Source organism: Barbatula barbatula (genome assembly GCF_947034865.1).
Source record: "Barbatula barbatula genome assembly, chromosome: 17".
Classification (NCBI taxonomy): domain Eukaryota; kingdom Metazoa; phylum Chordata; class Actinopteri; order Cypriniformes; family Nemacheilidae; genus Barbatula; species Barbatula barbatula.
Window position 1 is genome coordinate 14,154,927 of NC_136780.1, and position 23,579 is coordinate 14,178,505.

Genomic DNA, 23,579 nt, shown 5'->3' on the forward strand with positions numbered 1-23,579 from the left:
TTGTGTGGGGCTGTGTGAGAGTGTTGTGTGGGGCTGTGTGAGAGTGTTGTGTGTGAGAGGGTTGTGTGTGTGTGTGTGTGTGTGTGTGTGTGAGAGTGTTGTGTGCGGGTGTGTGAGAGTGTTGTGTGGTGCTGTGTGAGAGTGTTGTGTGTGGGTGTGTGAGAGTGTTGTGTGGTGCTGTGTGAGAGTGTTGTGTGGGGCTGTGTGAGAGTGTTGTGTGTGTGTGTGAGAGTGTTGTGTGGTGCTGTGTGAGAGTGTTGTGTGGTGCTGTGTGAGAGTGTTGTGTGTGAGAGGGTTGTGTGTGTGAGAGTGTTGTGTGCAGGTGTGTGAGTGTGTTGTGTGGTGCTGTGTGAGAGTGTTGTGTGGGGCTGTGTGAGTGTTGTGTGCGGGTGTGTGAGAGTGTTGTGTGGTGCTGTGTGAGAGTGTTGTGTGGGGCTGTGTGAGAGTGTTGTGTGTGTGTGTGTGTGAGAGTGAGAGTGTTGTGTGGGGCTGTGTGAGAGTGTTGTGTGGTGCTGTGTGAGAGTGTTGTGTGTGAGAGGGTTGTGTGTGTGTGTGTGTGTGTGTGTGTGTGTGTGTGTGTGTGTGTGTGTGTGTGTGTGTGTGTGTGAGAGAGAGTGTTGTGTGCGGGTGTGTGAGAGTGTTGTGTGGTGCTGTGTGAGAGTGTTGTGTGTGGGTGTGTGAGAGTGTTGTGTGGGGCTGTGTGAGAGTGTTGTGTGGTGCTGTGTGAGAGTGTTGTGTGGGGCTGTGTGAGAGTGTTGTGTGGTGCTGTGTGAGAGTGTTGTGTGGGGCTGTGTGAGAGTGTTGTGTGGGGCTGTGTGAGAGTGTTGTGTGGGGCTGTGTGAGAGTGTTGTGTGTGGGTGTGTGAGAGTGTTGTGTGTGGCTGTGTGAGAGTGTTGTGTGGTGCTGTGTGAGAGTGTTGTGTGGTGCTGTGTGAGAGTGTTGTGTGCGGGTGTGTGAGAGTGTTGTGTGCGGGTGTGTGAGAGTGTTGTGTGCGGGTGTGTGAGAGTGTTGTGTGGTGCTGTGTGAGAGTGTTGTGTGGTGCTGTGTGAGAGTGTTGTGTGGTGCTGTGTGAGAGTGTTGTGTGCGGGTGTGTGAGAGTGTTGTGTGCGGGTGTGTGAGAGTGTTGTGTGGTGCTGTGTGAGAGTGTTGTGTGGTGCTGTGTGAGAGTGTTGTGTGGTGCTGTGTGAGAGTGTTGTGTGCGGGTGTGTGAGAGTGTTGTGTGCGGGTGTGTGAGAGTGTTGTGTGCGGGTGTGTGAGAGTGTTGTGTGGTGCTGTGTGAGAGTGTTGTGTGCGGGTGTGTGAGAGTGTTGTGTGCGGGTGTGTGAGAGTGTTGTGTGCGGGTGTGTGAGAGTGTTGTGTGCGGGTGTGTGAGAGTGTTGTGTGCGGGTGTGTGAGAGTGTTGTGTGGTGCTGTGTGAGAGTGTTGTGTGGTGCTGTGTGAGAGTGTTGTGTGGTGCTGTGTGAGAGTGTTGTGTGCGGGTGTGTGAGAGTGTTGTGTGCGGGTGTGTGAGAGTGTTGTGTGGTGCTGTGTGAGAGGGTTGTGTGTGGCTGTGTGAGAGTGTTGTGTGTGGCTGTGTGAGAGTGTTGTGTGGTGCTGTGTGAGAGTGTTGTGTGGGTGTGGGTATTTTTTCCTGGGATGACTTGCTTGGTTTAAAAATGATCAAATCCAGCCAAAATATAAATGATGAGACTGTAACACAAAAAGCCAAAAATAACAAAATCTGTTAGCCATTGAAATAAGTACAAATTGTGAAGTAAATGGTGAAAGAAAATTCAGTAGCTTTACTATAAGGTTTTATTCCATAACATTTATTAATGGTTTAGATACTATGAACTAACAATGAACAATATATTTTTCAACATTAATAATATTTGAGAATTCATTACGAATTAACTAATGTGAACAGAGATAAATTGATTGATTTAAAAATGTATTGCCAAATGTTAAAATGTATTAACATCCTATGTTAACAAATAGAACCTTATTGTAAGTGTTACTAAAAAGTCAGAAGTAAAACCAGAAACAGATTTGAATAAAAGTTGTATTATAAATACATGGTCAATACTTACAGAAACTCATAAGCCCAGGGTGCAAAGTGGACCAAACTGTGACGTTAGAGCTGTAAGAAGAAATATATAATGATATGTTACTTGCTGAAATTTAGAAACCATTCTGTTTATTATATACGCTTAAGATAGTCAATCAAAAATGTAGCAAAATGATCATTTAAATGTTTTCCCCTGTATATCTTTAACATTAAGAGTTCAAATATTTGGGATTGCATTTCTATACCTTTGGTGTAGCGAAAGTCAATGTGTTTTTGGAAATGCATTTAAAGCTGATCGTGCTCCTCTTTCCGTACAGCGTCATTACGTAAAGGCGGAGTCAGCAGCGCTCTTTAGCAAAGTACGAGCATTGATTTGAGGTGTTGGAAGCAATATCGCTACAAATATATTGTCATAAAAAACTTTTTGGCCAACTGAATGTAAAACACTCTAAAGAACATCATATCTGCTTCTGCGGATATACCGTAAATACAGAAATAAGCGCCGCAAACACATTTATAAATCTGTTAGTAATGAAATCTGTATGGATCGCACTCATCACAGTTTAATATGACGTTTCATTTTGTGTGAAGCAGTTTGGTAGCTGTGTGAGCTACTTTACAGTGACTTTGTTATTTCGTATGAGATTTATTTAGAAGGAATCTTAGTTGAATTGGTCAAAGATTATTTTATTTGAACACAAACGCGAGTTTATCTATTACCAAATACAAGTCGGTTTACCTAGCTTGCCATTATAAACGAACTTCAACTATTCGACAGAAAATAAACTCACCAAAACCCTCATAAATGGTTGAAATAATCCTATATTCATTAAGTGAGATGTGTAAAACGGGTTTAAGCAGTGGGCTGACTTAGTTTAATTTCTGAGGTAGAAGCAACGTTTGTTGGCGACCATATCTCTCTCATTCCACGTTTAAAACAACACTGTGACAAACTGTTGTGCAAAATACAAAAACAAAATATTTTTTTGTATGAAACACATAAAATAAACCAAACTAAAACTTACCCAACTGCCAGAAATCGATTATCCTCGTCCAGCTGCAGCCAGTAGATGTGCTCTGTGTGATTTGACGTGATGACGTTGTGGCACACTTTCGTTACACGTTACAGCAAAGCTACAGCGAGGTTACAGCGAGACCAAAATTTACTGTAAAAGTTTCCCGCTCAATGAAAATTACCCAGAATGCATTATGAGCTGCAGTATTTTACTGTAATATACAAATGCAGTATTGTACTGTGGATTTTTACAGTAATGTGCTGCTAATCTACAGCGACATCTAACAGTGTATTCTACTATTCTACATTAAATTTCAATGTCAGCATTAAGTACAAATGCTCTCTCCCTCTCTCTCTCTCTCTCTCTCTCTCTCTCCCTGTCTTTGTTTCTCTCTCTTACCTGTTAGTACATCAGTTTATCCTTTCTAATGATGAGCTGAAATGACCAAAGCTGTTTGTTTCTTCTCCTTGTTAAAAAAAGGATGGTAAATATTCTGAATATTACTATTTTTAATGCAGCATCATCCAATTCAAACGTCTGTGACATACAAAACAAACTTGAATTTTAGAAATGTCCACTTTTGTTTTCCCTACCAAGGACATTCAGATTTCTTCATCTGACCCTCCGTATCCTGCCTTCTCCTCTCTGGTGTTTTCTTTCTTTCTTCCTGTCTCATTGTTCAAGGTTACAGTATGTGTGGAGGAACACCAAAGCCAAATGCTCCATGGGAACACATCAAAGAGAATAATTCCTTCCTGTTACTCTCCCCTACCTCCTCCAGAGGCTCAGCTCCTGGGATCCACACGTGGTTCGCTCTCAATCCCAGCCTATGCATAAAAAAACAAAGGAGATGATAACAGGATTACGGTTTAGTCCTGATTATCCCAGGGTGGCACACAAACTACATGTATCTGGAAGAAGGGTGAAAACTAAATCTCAATCCAGTCCAGGAAAACAAGACATTTAGACCAGGAAAAATTTTACTTTACCTATTTTTTGGACTGTTTTACAGGTGTTTCTTTACAGTGTGTGTGAACAAATAACATGATGTGTGTTACGGACTCCATGGCAACTTTGTACCGTTCTATTTCATCTTTGTAGATGGAAAATATCGCATTGCAAATCCATTATGACTTAAAAATACAATCTACGATTGCAATAAAGATGAGTAATTCTGTCATCATTCACTCACCATCTTGTCGATTCAAACATGTATGGCATTATTTCTTCCGCAGAACACAAAAGAAGACATTTTGAAGAATGTGCATTCTTCAGGAATATCAATGAATTTTCCTAAACATCAAATCCTATCAGTGGAGAGTAAATAGAAACAATTGCTAAAGTCTTTTGCATTTCTCCTGAGAAAAAGACAGAGAACAGTGCTGTTCGGTTACAAAGGTTTGAAATGATGAAAATAATTTTCATTTTTTGGGTGAACTATATTTTTAATATCAGATGTTAGTTACATTTATTGTTTGTACATGTAAGGGATAATCCACGGCTAGCCATGCATTAAAGGGTTTTAATGCACATCTTCCAACCAATCAGAAGGGAGCTTTCAAAAAGACCATGGTATAATTACATTTATTGGCACTTCGAAACTCTCCATGTGTTCAGAAAGCTGTGAAATAAAATAAAATGCTAGCAGCATTATTAAAAATCTCCTGACTTATACAGTTTTGTGCAAATGAAACCTGGTCGCTGAGCAATGACTCTGCCAATACAGTACTTTCAACATCACACTCACATCAATATGTGGGATATGATCCAACCACAGAGGTAATAGGAAGGAATGGAAGGAACTTAAATTCAAATTCCAAGATGACTGGCAGTATCCTTTAGTCAGGTCACAGAGAGCTGGGCATTTCATATTGCGTTTAGCTCGGCTGTGTGTTAAATACAGTCTGGTGTAGCAGGCGTGTCTCTTTGCACAAGCTTTAAAGAACTGTATTTTCAGCCTGGCTGAATTTTCTGATGTTGTAGGCACATTTATTAAATTGACCTGCCGAAAGGCCTCGACTCTGATGTGACAGTGTCTGCTTTCATTATTGTAAAAATACGTATAAGCAGAGAGAGCAATGAGACACTGCCCGATAAGCTGCTGTGAAGATTTTTGATGGATCACTTGATGAAATATGAATGATCTTAAAATGAGGTGTTTTCTATGTAAAAGGCTTGTTCCTGCAATATGAACTTTATAAAAAATAGGGTACACAAGATGAAGGCGCATGTTAACTGCAGTTCTTTGTCGGACTGTATAAACTACTCCACATCTTCAAATGAGATTGGAGATTTTTGCCTCTTCGGTGAACTTCACTAGGCTTTCATCAAATATTTGGCACTGAACAAGAATGAAATTCAGAATGATTCAGAAATGACAAATTCATATTAATGCGCAAACGTCATTATATTGATTTTAAATTTTAGTTCGTAAGCTTTCCCAAATCAAGCCTTTGCTGCTCCCTGTAGTTGACATTTTATTACAGGCTCTTTCATATGTGCATGTTTCATCGCCATCTATCTAAAACCTTCCTACTTCAAATGACCCAAAGTGTTATTAACACAGTGGAACCAAAAATAATGTGGAAATCATACGCAAAACAACAAATTTGTTTGGCTTTATATTGTTTGAAGATATCATTTTTTATCTTTTTCTTCTTCTTAATAATAATAATGTGTTTTATTATTATTAATATTAAACATGTATTGTTATTATTATGTATATCCAAAATACTTATCTCATTTCTTAATATCTTATTTTTGGTTATTTCTTTAAATTAGATTCAACTTTATTGTCATTACACAAGTACAAGTCAACGAAATGTAGTATAGTCTAACCAGAAGTGCAGGATATACAATAGTGGCATAAGTGCAGGAAAAAAACAGTATTATGAAGTACTTTACAGATGGGTATGTACAAAGAACATAATATACAGATGGCTATTACTATAAACAGATGGGTATATACAATGATAAGTGAGGCTATGGTGAGTAGTAATGCAATGGTTGAGAAATTTTGTTTTGTATGTTTATTTTACGAAATCTAATATTTTATATAACGAACGAAGGAAAGAAAGATGCCGATGACAGTATTCAGTCATTAAATGTAGTCTTTTACACCTCTAGCCTTCTGAGGTCGCTGTAGTCATACGAATACGCTTTAAAAGCCGTCGCGCTTCAAAACACGTCACAGGATGCGCGACCGTTGTTTTTCCGGAAGTGAAGCGTGTTGTCGGCAGCGCAACGATGGCGAGCGCCACAGCGAAACAATCCGCGAAAACCGCGAACAAAGCGCCGGCCGGAGCGGCTGCAGGCGGTGGACAAGCCCCGCCGCTCACGTCTCCGCTCATGGGGGGTTTAAATAAAAAGAAGAAGCCGTTTCTGGGCATGGCCGCACCGCTCGGATACGTGCCAGGTCTGGGCAGAGGGTGAGATGCCACTAACCGTAGTAATCATAAGAGTCTAACGTTTATAAAACGGTAGAAACATTCACACGCTGCGTGATTCGTGTTTTAAATAAACGTTGTTATATGTTTAGAGCGTAGATCTGAGGTTTAACGTCTATTATACACATTCAATGTGTTCTCCAGTGCTACGGGTTTCACCACACGATCTGATATTGGTCCTGCTCGTGACGCCAATGACCCGGTGGACGACCGTCACGCGCCCCCCGGAAAGAGGACGGTGGGTGATCAGATGAAGAAGAATGAGGAAGACGAAGAAGATCTGAACGACACCAACTATGATGAGGTACAGCTGCATAACACAGTGTTATGTTTTAATGTACGCCTTGCACGGCATCATAGAACGCATTTAATGTAAAGAGAAACTCATTTTCTTTCATTAGTTTCTCACCATCTCTGCTGATTTAAATAAGCAAACATTGACCGTCCAACCACAAGTTTATGAAACAAACATAGGGAGAGATAAGACGCATTTTGTACTTTCTTCTGTCTCTCCCAGTTCAACGGCTATGCAGGCAGCCTGTTCTCCAGCGGGCCGTATGAGAAAGACGATGAAGAGGCAGACGCCATCTACGCCGCCCTGGATAAACGAATGGATGAGAGGCGCAAGGAAAGAAGGTGGCCGTGGCCTTCCCTCCTCTAGGCCTGTCTTTGAATGCGTCATATGTTTCGACTCATTTTATCCATGTTTTGACAGGGAGCTGCTAGAGAAAGAAGAGATAGAGAAGTACCGTATGGAGCGGCCCAAAATTCAGCAGCAGTTTTCAGATCTCAAGGTTGGTTCATTTAAACCTGCAACAACAGTTAGATGTGATTTGACGTGATATTTACATTTATGCATTTGGCAGACGCTTTATTCCAAAGCGACTTACATGGCATTGTACTATACATTTGTTTCTGAGTATGTGCAGTCCCCTGGGATCGAAACCACGACCATGGCGTTGTTAACGCTATTATCTTGCCTATAAGCTTTTCAAATACAGAATGTTTCTCTCCTTTTCAGAGGAAGTTGGCTGAGGTCACAGAGGATGAATGGTTGAGTATTCCCGAAGTGGGGGATGCCAGGAACAAACGTCAGAGGAACCCGCGTTTTGAGAAGCTCACACCTGTTCCGGACAGTTTCTTTTCCAAGCATCTTCAGACTGGAGAAAACCACACAAGTGTTGACCCTCTACAGGCGGTGAGAGATACATCCATCTCAGTGGCTCTGTAAAGTCAAATCTGTTGACTCCAGCAGAAACAAAACATCTTAAAGGGATAAGACACTTAAAAATTAAAATCCTGTCATCTGTTCCTCCATCAAGTTATAGAACCCTGTATATGTCTCTTTATTCAATGGACTGCAAAATAAGGTATTCTGAGAGATGGCGTCATGGTTTTGTTTATATAATGAAAGTCAATGGGGTCAACTATTTTAAAATATCTTCTTTTGTGATCTGCAGAAAAAAAGAAAGTCATACAGGTTTGAAATGACTGTGTAGCATGCCATATGCGGTTCATTTACGTATCTATATTTTTTCAGCAATTTAGTGGTCTCAACACACCTTTTCCCGGTGGCCTGAACACACCCTACCCAGGGGGCATGACACCTGGCGCAGGAGAGCTGGACATGAGGAAGATCGGTCAGGCCAGGAACACTCTGATGGACATGAGGCTTAGTCAGGTGACACAGCACTGAACATTGCTCGTAGATCCATTGTACATTAGCCCAACCTAAATCACACAAACCATTTTGCTATTGCGAAAACACGATATCGATAATATTGTTACATCCCTAGTTTGTAATGTTCATTGGGGTGTTGTGCTATCTCCAGGTCTCGGACTCAGTGAGCGGACAAACAGTCGTTGATCCTAAAGGTTACCTCACCGATCTTAATTCAATGATCCCCACCCATGGAGGAGACATCAGGTAGCTAACATGCTCTTATCCTCTCACATAGACGTTTATGCGTTACGTTCGTGTTGCTGTTTGTGATGGCATTCTGTGTTTGTGCATTGTGCAGTGACATCAAGAAGGCCCGTCTTCTGTTGAAGTCCGTGAGAGAAACAAATCCCCACCACCCGCCCGCCTGGATCGCTTCTGCACGTTTGGAGGAAGTGACGGGAAAGCTGCAGGTGGCCAGAAACCTCATCATGAAAGGCACTGAAATGTGTCCCAAGGTGAGATATGTGTACAAATGCAAAAACATTCATTTGGATTCAAATGTGTTCGTTTAAAGGCCCTCTAATATAGCCCCTTTAGAACATGTTATATAAATCCTAGTCGTCCACAGAATGTGTCTGAAGTTTCAGCGCAAAATACAGCACTGATCTTTTATTATATTGTGCCCTACAAGTCTATTTTTGGCTGCATGGAAAGACAGGCTGTTTTGGTGTGTCTCTCTTTAAATGCAAATGAGCTGCTGGTTACTTTGCAGCAGAAAGCGCAGGGCCGGTGCTTCCAACAACAAAACTGAAGAAAAAAGGCCGTTACGCAAATGAGAAACACTGTCTCATCTTTAAAAACCAAACACATTGTTTTGTATAAGTGAGAGTACATTAGACAACGCGTTATTCGTTTAAAATCTGAGCACGCTGTTTTCTGAGTGCACAAACGCGTTACGTCTTTAAATCCTCTTATGACAGTTAACATGATAAACGCATCATATCCATGAAAACCGAAAACATGCTCTCTGTGAGTGAAACGCGTTATGTCTTTACAACATGCACACTGTTTTCATACTTGACAATACACGTGACTACCGCATTATATCTATGACCCATTATGGATCCTGCATTTTTCTTACATTCGTTTGTGAAGCATCCTGGTGTAAAGTGACTTCACCTGATGTCTTCTGCACATTCTGTTGAGGAATAAAACGAATCCACAGTGTCTTCATTTACTCCCGACATCTGACCTCTGAAGACTTCTTTGTTCGTTTTTACATCTGACAACTGCACACCTTAGTTGTTTTCGGCGACATTCTTGTTACTGGCGTCTCTGGGGGAAGGTGGAATCTATGCTCATAAGGCGGAGTCTGTGAGCGGTCATGGGACGGGCGTTATCAGAGTGACACCACTTTTCTGGGACATCGCCAACAGCCTTTTCAGTGTGGCTGTTGTGGTTTATATGAGATTACGCTAAACAAAATGGATGGATTTGTATAACAGGGTGCGTTTGCACACACACCGGCCAATAAAATCTAGGTTATAATAAATTGCATTTTCCAGATGGGGGGCTTTCAAATTAAAAGTTGTGTGCGTGTCCAGTAGGGGGCAGCATGTGAAAGGCTTTAGGCTCATATTGTTGACCTGTTGCCACAGTGACAGCATGCAGCCAGAAACAATCCCCTACTTCCCAAAATACTAAATATGGTTCAACAACAGCTTAAAAATGCATGAATAGATTAAAGTGATAGTTCACTCAAAATTTGTAATTCTGTCATCATTTACTCATCCTCAGGTTTATTCAACCCTCTATTAATGAATATGTTCTGTTAAACACAAAGAAAGATATTTGTAAGAATGTTAGAAATTTTTAGTTCCGCGACATCATCCACTACCATAGTAGGACAAAGTGAGATATTTTGAAGAATTTAGGAAAACAAACTGTTCTGGGGCACCTTTGACTACCATTTAATTGATGCTACTATGGCAGTCAATGATGTCACAAAATTGAAAATTGCTAACATCGTTCCAAATACATTTCTCTGTATTCTTCAGAACAAAGTTATTTATACAGGTGTGAAATGACATGAGGATGAGCAAATGGTGTCAGAATTTTCATTTTTGGGCGAGCTATCACTTTAAGTCTTGTTTATGTAAGCTGTGGGATTCAGTTTGTCTTGTAATGCTGACTTTGGACCCGGAGTCAAAGAACAGGAAATACAAAATAATTTACACTGAATGAACAGAAGTCAGGTCTTTGCTGTGTGTGTGTGTGTGTGTGTGTGTGTCTCCTTAGTCTCAGTTTAAATTTAGCAGAGCTTCCCATTTCAGCACCGCTTAGCAGATTAACAACAAAATACAATGGCTTTGTCTTTAAACCGATTATGCATTTTTGGGCAGTGCCGTTTATGTTGTGGCTTAAAAAAACAACCTAGTTGTCCATGCACACATTAGCATGTTTATTGTGATTATTGAGTGATAATGTATGTGTTCTCTCTTTGAAGAGTGAGGATGTCTGGCTAGAAGCCGCCCGTCTGCAGCCAGGAGACACGGCTAAGGCAGTTGTCGCCCAAGCAGTACGTCACCTGCCTCAGTCTGTGCGCATCTACATCAGAGCTGCTGAACTAGAGACAGACATCAGAGCCAAGAAAAGAGTGCTCAGGAAAGGTCAGCCACTGCTCTCTGTTATGCTCGCTCACCCCCTCTTTCCTGTTTCTTCTGCCTGCATACCTCTATGACAGAGATAGATGAATCGTTTTAAACGTGCAAATGCTCTATCAGTCTCGGCTTGTTCAAACTTCTCAGATCCGTTCAAACATCTCAGATTAATACTTCATCAACGTCTCTAATGCCAATAAGCTGGCAGCTCTATAACGTAAATGTGATTCAGTCAACCTGTGTAGTTACAGATGGGTCATTCCTAATGTTCGGTGTCTTTTGAGTCACCAACACACAATATATTTAAAACGCGATTATATAATAATAAAAAAAAAGTTTGTTTTATAAAATTAATCCATCGCTACCATTGAACACTATGATATGTACTCAGAATTAGATCAAATGTCAAATAATTACATTATTTCTGTTATGCTTATTTGTGGAGAACCATTTTTTGTAATCTTGGAAAATTTTGTTAATAATAAAATGTTAAAAACCTTCCTCTGAGGTCTCCATGTGCTCACCATATGAGTAGAAATGGCTGGGGTTAGCATAAAATGTCAGTCCTATTGTTGTCCGACCTGTTACATTGCGTCCACCCTGTTTCTCCTCTGTTATAGAATCAACATATATCATACATGTTTTCTGGGATGAATATTCAAAATTAGGTCACTAAAAACTGGCCCAATGTTGCATTAATAAAATAAATGAAATGCATTACAATATGGCATAAACGTAACATTGTTTAGTAATACTTTATTGAAATTCAGTTGCAGGGTAAAGTGAGAGACGTGTTAGACCTTAGAAAATGAACACTTAAAAGAGAGATGAGATTGTCCTGTAACAGGGGGGACATTAGGCCTGTGTCACATGGTAAAAAAACGAAATATCACTACACCATAATATCCTAAACTGGACCAGTATACTTTTCTTATTGTTTAAAAGGCCATCTTTCGACTGACATGATAAAATCATTGAACGTTTCGTATTTCTTTTTTGGAAAGTTACAATTCAGAAATGGAACCGAATGACCCAGATACCAGTATCTTGAAAATTTCATAATTCTTCAATCTAAAATATTAATATCTGCCCATCTTTACAGCTCTGGAGAATGTCTCCAAGTCTGTGCGTTTATGGAAGACTGCTGTCGAACTGGAGGAGCCAGAAGATGCTAGAATCATGCTGAGCAGAGCGGTCGAGTGCTGCCCGACTAGTGTAGAGGTACGCACATAGTCCTATGGATGCAAGACCCATGAACCTTTTTATGGTCCGTAAAACGACTCTGTCTAACCATGCCGTCTCTCATAGCTCTGGTTGGCCCTGGCCCGATTAGAAACGTATGAGAACGCTCGTCGGGTCCTGAACAAAGCTCGTGAAAACATCCCCACAGACCGGCATATCTGGATCACAGCCGCCAAGCTGGAAGAGGCCAACGGGAACACACAGATGGTGGAGAAGATCATTGACAGGGCCATCACCTCACTGGGGGCCAACGGCGTGGAGATAAACCGCGAACAGTGGATTCAGGTCTGTCTGTACCAGTATACGACATTGACTACCGTTGTATGATGAACACAAAACCACAGAGACATTTCTCCAAATATCTTCCTTTGTGTGTCAAATACAGGTTTCGAAACATATTGTTTTTGCGTGAACTATCCCTTTTGGTCTGATTGTGAAAGTGGTTGTGAAGGGAAATGTAAATGAAGCAGTTATTGTTAACCGTTGATCAATTTCGACTGCTCACGGCCCGTTTGACTTCTGTCTCAGGATGCAGAGGAGTGTGATAAGGCCGGCAGCGTGGCCACGTGTCAGGCTGTGATCAGAGCCGTGATTGGGATCGGCATTGAAGAAGAGGACTGTAAACATACATGGATGGAGGACGCTGACAGTGTAAACATTTTGCCTTTTCACACCCACATACTGTTAACATTCAATAACACATCAGAACCAATGCACTGCTGTGATATTGAATGCTGATCGGCTGTTGTGTTGTAGTGCGTGGCTCATGGCGCTCTGGAGTGTGCCCGTGCCATCTATGCCCACGCGCTGCAGGTCTTTCCCAGCAAGAAGAGCGTCTGGCTGAGGGCCGCTTACTTCGAGAAGAATCACGGTACACGGTGAGAACCCATCACACCTCTGACCTTCCCTCTTCATTTCTTCTATTTAATACCGAAAGGTCAATTATCATGTGCATTTGCATTCCTCATCTTGTAGAGAGTCTCTGGAGGCTCTGTTACAGAGGGCTGTAGCTCACTGTCCCAAAGCAGAGGTCCTGTGGCTGATGGGGGCTAAATCAAAATGGCTGGCCGGAGATGTTCCCGCAGCCAGAAGCATCTTGGCTTTGGCATTTCAGGTGAGCACTACCACCATTCATTTCCCACAATCCCACACCTGCGGCATTTGTGCTACTGGATGTGAATGAGACTTTGATTTGTGTTTACTTTAAGCAGTCATATATAAGGTGTAGGTTACATTAGCATTTATTAATCCTTGTTAATGTTCGATCATGTCCATACAGGTATTCATATCAGTTCATGGTTCATTAACTAATGTTAACAGTGCCAGTGTTTGATTTTAATTATGTAAAGTAATAATGTAAAAAAACACAGATTTCTGTATTTTTTGGCGGCCGTGATCACCTGTATAAATTGCAAAAATTCAATTGATTTTAATTCTTGAGAGGATTGGGGGTTTGGGGACGTGCGTAGTCATCATACAGCCGGCCAACAGGATCCTTCCTACGCTCTGTTCGTCATGCACAGGCTTGTTATAAATGAAGAGCGACCGCTTCATTTAGAACATAATTTTGAGTTATCTTTGTGTATCCGGAGAGTTTGTAAAAAATAGACGCCAAACACAGCTGTTTTGGTACTCTAAACAGCGCGTGGTGACAAAACAGCGTTTTGAAACGTATGCAGATAATCCAGAGTCTGGAATTTGAGACGTCTATATGATATGCTTTAACTTTTATCTAAATACAGAGACTAAAATAGGCCATAGGTGATTTAATAGCTTGAAACTATACAAATGGCCGATCGAGTCACTACTGAATGCAAACATTTAAATGAACTAAAACCTCAACATGCAGAGTTTGAAAATACCTTTATCACATGATGTAGATGAACCACCTAGTGGCTTTGAATGAAATTATGTTAATGAATTTTTGCTTATTACAATAAAATTAAAGGTAGGCCTAATATAAAGTCCTCAAGTGGTGCCATTTGTTAATGCCATCTCATTTGACATTAGACAAAGCATCCACCTTTTTTATTAAATATTGCTTAGGCGACTGTTAAACTAATAAAGATTTGCACTTAGATTTCCAAAATTGCAGATTTGTGTAATTATTATAGTTAGATTTTGTGTTGCTAAGTAAAAAAATATATTTTGGCAAACAGTTGCCTGTTTTAAACATGTAACATTTGATAAGTAACTTTAGAGACTGTTTGGGGCGAGGTTGCGTGCAGTCTTAACTTTTTTTTTGTCCTTGGCTGATCACATGCCTGCCAGACCCATACCATACATAGAAGTAGAATATCACGAACCACCCCGAAAGAATGAGCTTTGGCTTAAACTTTATATGAATTCCTAAAAGATAAGGTCTATAAGAAGTAGCTAACAAATAGTTGTTACAGATGTTCATAATCAAGCTCTGTAGAATTCATTTGTATTTTAATACAAAATTGGAAGATTTCAAGTGTTTCTAGTTATAACACAACAGCTGAAGGAACACACAGCTTGCCAGAATTGTAAGTAAAGTGTCAAATTAAAGATGCTGAACAAACAAAATATAGATGCAGGAGATTGTATCAGCGCCTTGCATTTCCCGAAAATAGATGTTCCACTTTCAGTATCAAAACATTGAATGGGCCAGTAAACACTCAGTCAAGCTTTATGTGTGTGTCTCTTGTTGTTTTAGGCTAACCCCAACAGTGAGGAGATCTGGCTGGCTGCGGTGAAGCTGGAATCAGAGAATAATGAATACGAGAGAGCACGCAGGCTGTTGGCCAAGGCCCGTAGCAGCGCCCCCACTGCCAGGGTGAGTGACCTGCGGTTCAAACCGCCCACCTTCCTCTATGCATCACGGGTGTATCAGCTGCTGGGGACACACTGTTTCATGTTGTTTTTTGCAACTTGTGATTTGTTTCTTTAATTGATCTTGAGAAATGACAGGTGATGATTGCTTGTGCAACATGATTTATGTGACACTAGCTGCAAGATTTTAAGGGTAGTTGACAAATATTCCATACATGGGGCATTTGACAAATTTAGAAAACAAATTGTTAATAAAATATTATAAAATATATTTATTACATAATGTGTTTCGTATTTTACAAAATAACTTCTTAATCTTGATACTGAAAAACGGGTTCATATTTGGAGTCCCCACAGAATGGATCATATATAGACTACCGGTCAAAAGTGTTGGGACACTTGAGTGAAATGTTTCTCTTTAAATTTAATTTAATACAAATATTTTTTTAAATGGATTACTGGGACTGAATAATGAAGAAAGAGCAGCCAATAAGAGCACAGAATAGATGGGAACTTCATTATTTTATCAGGGTGAGACCTCAAGAAGCTGCTTGATAAAATGACCAAAAAAACATTTCCGCAAATTCTAGTGAAAAGGTGACTACACTGAAGATGATAAAATATATATACTACTATACCCATAGTTCCCTTTGTTTTATTTCAAAATTAATGAGTTCATTATTATTCTTAAATATGGATAAATGTGAACACATAAGTGAGTAAGTGTCCAAAACCTTTTGACCCGGTAGTGTATGTGACCCAGAACTAAAAAAGTCTTAAGAGTGAAGTTTTTACAATTAAGATGTTTGCATCATCTGCAAGCTGATAAATATGCTTTCCATTGATGTATGGTTTGTTAGGATAGAACAATATTTGGACGAAATTTGCAAAATATCTTGATGGTTTTTGGCATAAAATAAAATTGATCATTTTTTAGTTTTGACTTTTACTACAAATGTTCTCATGCTACTTAAAGGGCCAGACAGAAATTATATTGTATTTGTGTCAATAGATCCTCCAAAAAGTTACACACTGTACCTTTAAGACTGGTTTTGACTCTTGAAATCTAAACTTACAGTACATATAACTATGGTCACATGACAAATTGTGCTCCGTTTTCGTAATGAAAAGGCTACAGAGTTTACCTAGGCAGTGAAACATATTGCTAGTCTTTTGATGGATGCATTGATTGAAGGGGTGCAAGGAATTGTCAAAAGATCTCATAAGTGGATGGTAACCACTTGATACCAGATATGGCTTTTTACCTGCTCAAGGAGCGTGAGAGCTTTAGGAGGAAATGGTGCGGAGGATAAAAGATGTCAGAATGGCCTCCTGTCTGGGCTTGTTTAACTCTTGGCACCAGGAACAAGTGTCAGCATCTAGACGAATATCACAAGATCAGATGAACCTCAAACACTTGGCAAGATTTCTCTTGAGAGATAATGTTATCGCTAGCATGTTTTTTATGGATGCAGGCCATGTTGGGTTCTAACGGGAAAACGTTCGTGAAAATCTTCCTGGCCTCCATTTTCCCGGCTTTCCTACATGCACTTCAGGGCACCTTACTTGTTTTTGTGGATTTTACCCAGCCTGTTGTTTGCTTTGATACTTGTGTTTAATGTCACCATGACAGGCAATTATAAGGTAATTGCTTCAGTCTTAATCAATCACGATTCACGAGTGTTTTCCGTGCGAAATATGTGCAGGTGTTCATGAAGTCAGTAAAGCTGGAGTGGGTGCTGGGAAATATCCAAGCCGCACATGAGTTGTGTACCGAAGCCCTGAAGCATTATGAAGATTTCCCCAAACTCTGGATGATGAGAGGTCAGATCGAGGAACAGTCGGAGAACGTCGACAAAGCACGAGAGGCCTACAACCAGGGTGTACGTTTTGTTGTCTCCAGGGATGCCTTTTGGGTATAGATTGGATGTTTTAAGGTCAAACGAAAGCGGTATTTAAAAAAAGGTCTGTTTTGTCCACTGTGCCTCTTTAGCTGAAGAAGTGCCCACATTCCATGTCCTTATGGCTCCTTTTGTCCCGTTTGGAGGAGAAAGTTGGGCAGCTCACGCGAGCTCGAGCCATCCTCGAAAAAGCTCGACTCAAGAATCCTCAAGCCCCAGAACTGTGGTAAGAATCTATTAGAAAAGGCAAAAATACCAATATTTGGTTGAAAATTTTTCAATCTATTTTGCGATTCTTCCTTTCTAGGCTTGAGTCTGTCCGTCTCGAATTCAGAGGGGGCTTGAAAAACATAGCCAACACGCTTATGGCCAAAGCACTGCAGGAGTGTCCCAACTCTGGTAAGACACAGTTTTTATCAACGTCCCCAAAAGATGCACAAAGACACATTATCACACTTCATCGCTTGTTTCCATCAACAGGCATCCTATGGTCTGAAGCCGTGTTCCTGGAGGCCAGACCTCAGCGCAGGACCAAAAGCGTCGACGCTCTGAAGAAGTGCGAACACGATCCTCACGTGCTGCTGGCAGTGGCTAAGTAAGACTCTTCACCAGATTCACACCTAGCGAAATTCTCAAATCTGAATTCTGGCTTTCGGTGCAACCCTCCCACGCCCTTACGCCAAGAACAGTCTGATCTTGCCTGCAGGTTTTTTTTCTTGGTTGCATTTATACCGTGCTGGTGTTTGTGTAACCTGCAGATTGTTCTGGAGCGAGAGAAAGATAACGAAAGCCAGAGAATGGTTCCTGCGCACGGTCAAGATCGAGCCAGACTTGGGCGACGCATGGGGATTCTTCTACAAGTTCGAGCTTCAGCATGGAACAGAAGTAAGCATTCAACAATTTTAGTCTCTTGATGTTTATGGAATTTTGGTTATTTTCAAATCTTGCAATTTTCAATTGCTGTGCTTTGTTAACTGCCTGTATCTGTAGGACCCTTAAAGGATTTTTTGCCGAAACTTGACTTGATCATAGTAGATTTCTTGTGAAATAAATAAATTTCTCACATTTAATTTGGCAATGCTGGCATAGACGCGGTTGGGGCTCAACGCCTCTGGACCGAGAACTGACTAGTGCAGAATTTTTTTTAGATTGTTTACAAACTTTATGACCATGTTGAACTTGTCTCTTTTCTTTGTGTTTCTGTTCTGAAGGAGCAGCAGCAGGAGGTAAAGAAGCGGTGCGAGAACGCTGAACCCCGGCACGGTGAGCTGTGGTGTGCCGAATCCAAGCACGTTCTAAACTGGCAGAAGAACATCGGAGAAATCCTGGTTCTTGTGGCTTCAAAGATCAAAAACACCTTCTGAAGTCCAGGACTGACAGCAGATTTTCAAATCCGAGCATGTAGTTTTTAGAGAATCTGCGGATGAACGCTATTACGAGGTTTTGTTTTTTAAAGACTTTTCCACTGTTAACATGTTGTGTCCTCTGGAACAGTGATGGCTTCTTTATTTCAGATGTGTTTTCTATAATAGTCTTAGACATAAGCATACCCAGATATGTGCGACCATTTCATGCATTGTTTCCAGCACCCTCGGACATCATCAGCAATATCTGCTTGTCGTGCTTGTGTAAATGTGCTGCTCATTGGGAAATAAATGAAGACTGTTATATTCTTCAGATGTCAGTGCTCATGTCATGGTTTTGCTGTTTGTAAAATGTGTATTGTTGTTCCTCAAACATTCTCCACAACCAGCTGCTGGTAATTCAGATTCCTGATGTGCTCTTTGCTTTTGGATGGTGTCACATTTTTCAAGTAAGATTCAAGTCAACATGAAATAAAACTGAAATTCCTATTTTAATGGATTATCGAAGTATTTATTTGTAAATGATCTATCCATGCTGGACACTTTATTTTTTAAAGGAACGTACCCTTATTATCGGTTATCAAAAACATTATACCGCACTTCTTAATGACATCATAGGCTTGGAATTTTAAGGTTCTGACATTTTTGTCTAAAAAGGTTAGTCGCTAGTGTGATTTCTGGACTTTTTTTTAGAAAACAAAACTGTTGTACCTACAGAGTCAAATGAAATGCTACAACTTTGAAGCTTATCTCAAAACTGCTCATAATGTGGAACCTTTATAATTCCAAGGTGAAATAGGCCTGGTTTTATAGATAAGGCTTAGCTTAAGACAGGACTATACCTTTGTTAATTTAGGCTATTTATGTCGCTTTTATTAAAATGCCTTAGAAAAAAATTACTACAAATGGCACTGACATATTTTAAGATATCTGGGACTAGTTTAAAGCCTCCGGGACTATTTGTGTCAGAAATGACTGTCCAATGGCCAGACTTCCAATGATCCAATTCAAGACCCATCCTGCATTTCTCAATCAGCCTAAAGCAAATCAAGCACGACGTCATCAAAACTACTGAACATGAGGTGGTTTTAAACGAATCTAGTTTATTCTAGTTCGGGTGTTAACAATTAACATTTAATCTGTTTGATAAAGGATAAGGCCTGCCGCTGGCTGATAGAAACCCTCATTTCATCATTTATTAAATTGTATAAAGTAAATCTGGCGGGAAAATGCGATTGAAACTCGCAAAATAATAATAATAAGACAAAGAAGCTAAACCTAAAGATATTCGTTTGCATATGCTTCTTTAATTTAAAAAAATAAACATCATCCAAGCTTTAAAGAATCTCGTATTGAATAGAAATTGTGGGCGGCCAATGGGGGCCACAACAAAAAAAGGTTGATGTGCACCACGTGATATAAAAAATATAACAGTCATTAAAAAGATCTCCGATTTAAACTCATGTCTTACTCATATTTACCATATCTGACCCGAGAGAGAGCGAGCGTGGACTCCATCGCTCCCTAAAGGAGCCGTTTCCTGAGCACAGTATAACACAAACCCGCGCGGCATCCTGTGAGGGACTGGACTCAACGCAGAGTTTTATATAAAGTAATCCGCTGAAACCGAAACAAAGCTCAAAGTTGATTGATCGCGGAAGTTTTCTCGACTTGATCAGACTGGAGATCTGGTGAAATCCAAAGCGCGATGCCAGCAGCCCGTGACGGCTGAGAGAAACCAGAGTCTCGCCACACGTTGATTTCGGCAATGCAGGAATGGACGCGGTTCGGGCTCGTGGACGCGCCTTTTGCCAGGACACCAACTAAAACGCCATCCAAAACCGCGTACCTAAAGTGGAAAGTTTTCTCGCAGTCTGCCCATGAGGCTTTGTGGGGGAAGCATGTAAAGCAGCGTCGGACGCCGCTGGACGATGTCCGCCGTTACGAGCTCTGAGTGGTGCGCGCAGCGGTGTCTCGGTATCCCATGGTCAATGGTAAGATCTGCATCACACCTCGTGAGATTTCAGTACGAGCGCTCGTGTTGTGTTGTTGCGGGATGTTTTGCGTGTCGGTGACAATAAAACACTACCACGTATGAAAGGGGTCTGTATTTAAGATGCAAACGCGCTCCTTGAATTCTCTGTAAGTCGCTTTGGATAAAATCACTAAATGTAGTTTAACTAGTTTGAAAACTTTTTCAAAGAAAATTCTGCGTGTAACATTTAGGTTTATGCACGTTTAACTTATGCATTTTTTACTCCAAGAGTTAAGAGTCAAAAATATTTTCATTTTTGAGTTTCGAACCCATGACCTTAGTGTCTCTAAATATAACCGTGAATTGCGTTTTTTTCCCCCAAGGTAGGCTATATTTCTCGTTTAAAACGAATATTAGTGCGTTATATTTCTGCGTGTAAATAGGAATGCTAATGCGTGTGTTTTTGTGCGCAGTTTGTGAACAGGCCTGCGGTCTGCGTGACCGTAATGCTGCTGCTCGCAGTGGCGCACAGTAAGCGCGCGTGTGACTATTCAATGATCATCAGCACCTACAGAGCGCTCATCCTGGTCGAGCTCCAGAACCTGGTACGTACCTGATTTCACAGTTTTATGCAGTGCACTTTCTCCAAATCCGTCATTTTATTTCTTGCATCATCATATAATCGAGCCTTATGTGGACCTTGGAAACTGTTCTGTTGTCAAGGCGTTGAAACATTAAGGAAAATATCGCATGTTACTCTCATTTGGTCTCTTGCTTCCATCTGCTGGTGAATTGGTTTAATGTCATCTGAAATAAGTTGCTCTCTTGTTTTCTCTCGACAAAGAATCTGACTGGTCCATTTGACATATCTAAAGAAACGGACCACTGTCCTTCTGAGAAGGTACAGCCCCCTGTACATGACCACGTGTATGTTTTAATGCACATTCTGTCTATTCATTCTAGACCGTCACTTTAGCGCTTGTGAAACCAGGATTTTTTTGTTTGGTCTCAAACTAGAGTTTGTTTTTCAAATTGGTAGGTGCATCGTATTCTGCGATATATTTATGGGATGACTCATATCTTCAGCCGTCTAAACGAAGGCCACGCAGACAGCATGACAAAGGTGGTCTCCCAAATGGCCGAACTCATCAGACAGAACTGCCGCAAACCAGAAAGTTTGGTACGATTGATTTATAGCTCGAATAATACGTTGACAATCTTGTAATCCAAAATTACAAATTTTCCTTTACAGGGAAAAGGCCACAAAAGGACATCTAGCCAACCAATAAAAAGACGGAAAGGAATACAACGACGGAAAATGAAAATGATGGGGATGCTTATAAACTGCTGGCAGAAATTGCTCAGTGTGTCCGCTTATTAAATCACAGCATATACAGGTCTCAGATCGGCTTAAGTCTTTATTTAAAACTATGCACATTATTTTTTCCCTTAACATTATTTATACAAATTCACAGGTTTTAATAAAAAGGAACACGTTTTTTAGAGCACTCCATCTGTGAAGCTGAGGTTTTGTCAAACGCATTTATAAAAACGCATATGCATTGTATAACTTTATGGTAGCAGTACATGTTTCTCTTTTCTGTTGTAGCCTATGGGCTATCTGTTATGCAAGAATGTTGTATTTTGACGTTTTTTGTATAACCATGGTTTTGCTGTAAATACGTTGTTGAAAAATGGTTAGTTTGTGGTTTAGTACGCTACTAACCATGGTTGTTAGGTATAAATAAAAATTTGTAGTAAAACCATGGTTGATTTTGATTAGGGCTATACAAACGCACAAGCACATATAGAGACATTTACTGATGCTGCAGATTGAGCCAAATGTACATCTGTAATATGCTGAAGTATTTCAAATCAGGTTCATGTTCTCACAGGTATAAAACAAGACTACTCATAACACACACAATAAGCTGTTTTGATTACTTGGTTCTCTTTTTAACAACAATATTGAAATCGCTCAATGTTTTTAAACGATTTTGGGGACAGAAGGTGCTCATTTGTTTGCAGTTACTACTTTACGGTGCTACATTGTGGAAGCCACCATTCATCTGATGTTAATACTGGTTCACATTCATTCAATCAGAAACTCATTAAGCAGTTTCCCTCTCTTTTACAAGGATATTTAACCGCTTGAGTGCTCCTCATTTATGTCTATCAAAAGTCAACATTCTCTGTAAGACTTCTTGAAAAAAATAAAAATCGATTTATAAGACTCTTATATCCCCATTTATTTCATAATAGTGTAACAACCGCACGAATTATAGGAAGGTAGAGATCAACACACTCGGATGGCAGTTTACAAACAACTCTTTATTAATTATAAAATGTATTACGCAGCATTTAAAACACGTTACCCCCCTTTTCTCGGGCACAGGCGAGATTGGTCCACAGTCAGAACAGCCGCACACCAGGCAGCCACAGGGGGTGCACAAGAGATCCGTTTATCCAATGGAGAGTTCCCAGGTAGGCGGCCTTCCGTTCAACACAGCGGATATCCAAGGACTTTGCGGTATTGTCCTTCGACCGGCAGGATCACCCTCTACAGTCTCCGTATGGCACGAGTATTCGGATACCTTGGTCAGCAGCTCTCCTAATTCCAAGTCGTACACCTCACTACCTAACACAGGAAGCCCCCACTAACTGTCGGTCTTCACCGCCGGAGATACTAGTTATCCCGAGCGGCCGGTTAACGTTTCCCCACATGTGAGCGCTCGACCCAATCTCTTTTTCCCGAGTAGAACTCAAGCCATGCTTAAATAATGATCCTCTCCTCTCGAATCAGCTGTAAACACTCATTTAATTAACCACGTCCATCCCTTCAAATTGAGGGGCGTGTCCATCAATATTCATCACAATAGAATACCATTCCGTCACCCATTGTGAACCAAACGTAATTTACTCCCTGGCACGTTTTTTTACTCTCTGCCACGGTCAATCTCACAGAGAACGCGAAGCTGACGTCACGCTCCATGTTGCGGTGGCGCCGCCATCTTGAGAGGTTCATACTCCGCCGCCGTTATTGTTTTGATATATACCGTTACTTGTTTTGTTTGATATATGGAGACATCGAACTTTAAATAACCTGGGGGCGTTTCCTGAACGAGTGTGCTTAATGCTATTGCAGCTTTTAACAACGCAAGACCGAACCACAACAGTTATATTTCCTAATCGCACAAGAAAAACACTGCATTGAACACGCTAGCAGCCATCCTCCCAATATGGCGCAACATTCAACGCGGCGTGACGTCGATTAACAAGCTCTAATGCAACTTTTACCTAAATTTAGAATGTATTAAGTCCCTTTAAGAATATGTCAAATCCGTTGAACTCAAAGGCTTCAAACACTTTTAACATAATTGAGTCTTTTGTAAGCTATCTTTAAAATATCCTTTATTTCCTTTTTTGTATTTGTATTTATCTTTGATATATCTTGTAAATGTGTTTATCT

At 40.6% G+C, this 23,579-nt stretch overlaps 1 protein-coding gene across 1 annotated transcript; it reads left to right on the top strand.

The window, feature by feature from the left end:
- The first annotated feature begins 6,258 nt into the window (after window positions 1–6,258).
- On the top strand, window positions 6,259–18,448 carry prpf6 (PRP6 pre-mRNA processing factor 6 homolog). Its single transcript, XM_079478296.1, has 21 exons — window positions 6,259–6,491; window positions 6,654–6,813; window positions 7,027–7,145; window positions 7,225–7,303; window positions 7,531–7,707; window positions 8,050–8,190; window positions 8,342–8,436; window positions 8,531–8,687; window positions 10,679–10,841; window positions 11,935–12,053; window positions 12,141–12,359; window positions 12,603–12,725; window positions 12,831–12,952; window positions 13,050–13,188; window positions 14,755–14,874; window positions 16,577–16,753; window positions 16,864–16,997; window positions 17,079–17,170; window positions 17,252–17,366; window positions 17,530–17,656; window positions 17,983–18,448. The coding sequence occupies exons 1-21, from the start codon at window positions 6,310–6,312 to the stop codon at window positions 18,133–18,135; spliced, it is 2,913 nt and encodes a 970-aa protein (XP_079334422.1). The 5' UTR covers window positions 6,259–6,309; the 3' UTR covers window positions 18,136–18,448.
- The last annotated feature ends 5,131 nt before the right edge of the window (window positions 18,449–23,579 follow it).

What these genes read in the sequence shown, in the direction of transcription:
- prpf6 (XM_079478296.1), top strand. Translation starts at nt 6,310, where the DNA reads ATGGCGAGCGCCACAGCGAAACAATCCGCGAAAACCGCGAACAAAGCG. An exon ending in ACGACACCAACTATGATGAG is followed by an intron (nt 6,814 to 7,026) that starts GTACAGCTGCAT and finishes TGTCTCTCCCAG; the next exon opens with TTCAACGGCTATGCAGGCAG. An exon ending in TGGACATGAGGCTTAGTCAG is followed by an intron (nt 8,191 to 8,341) that starts GTGACACAGCAC and finishes TGCTATCTCCAG; the next exon opens with GTCTCGGACTCAGTGAGCGG.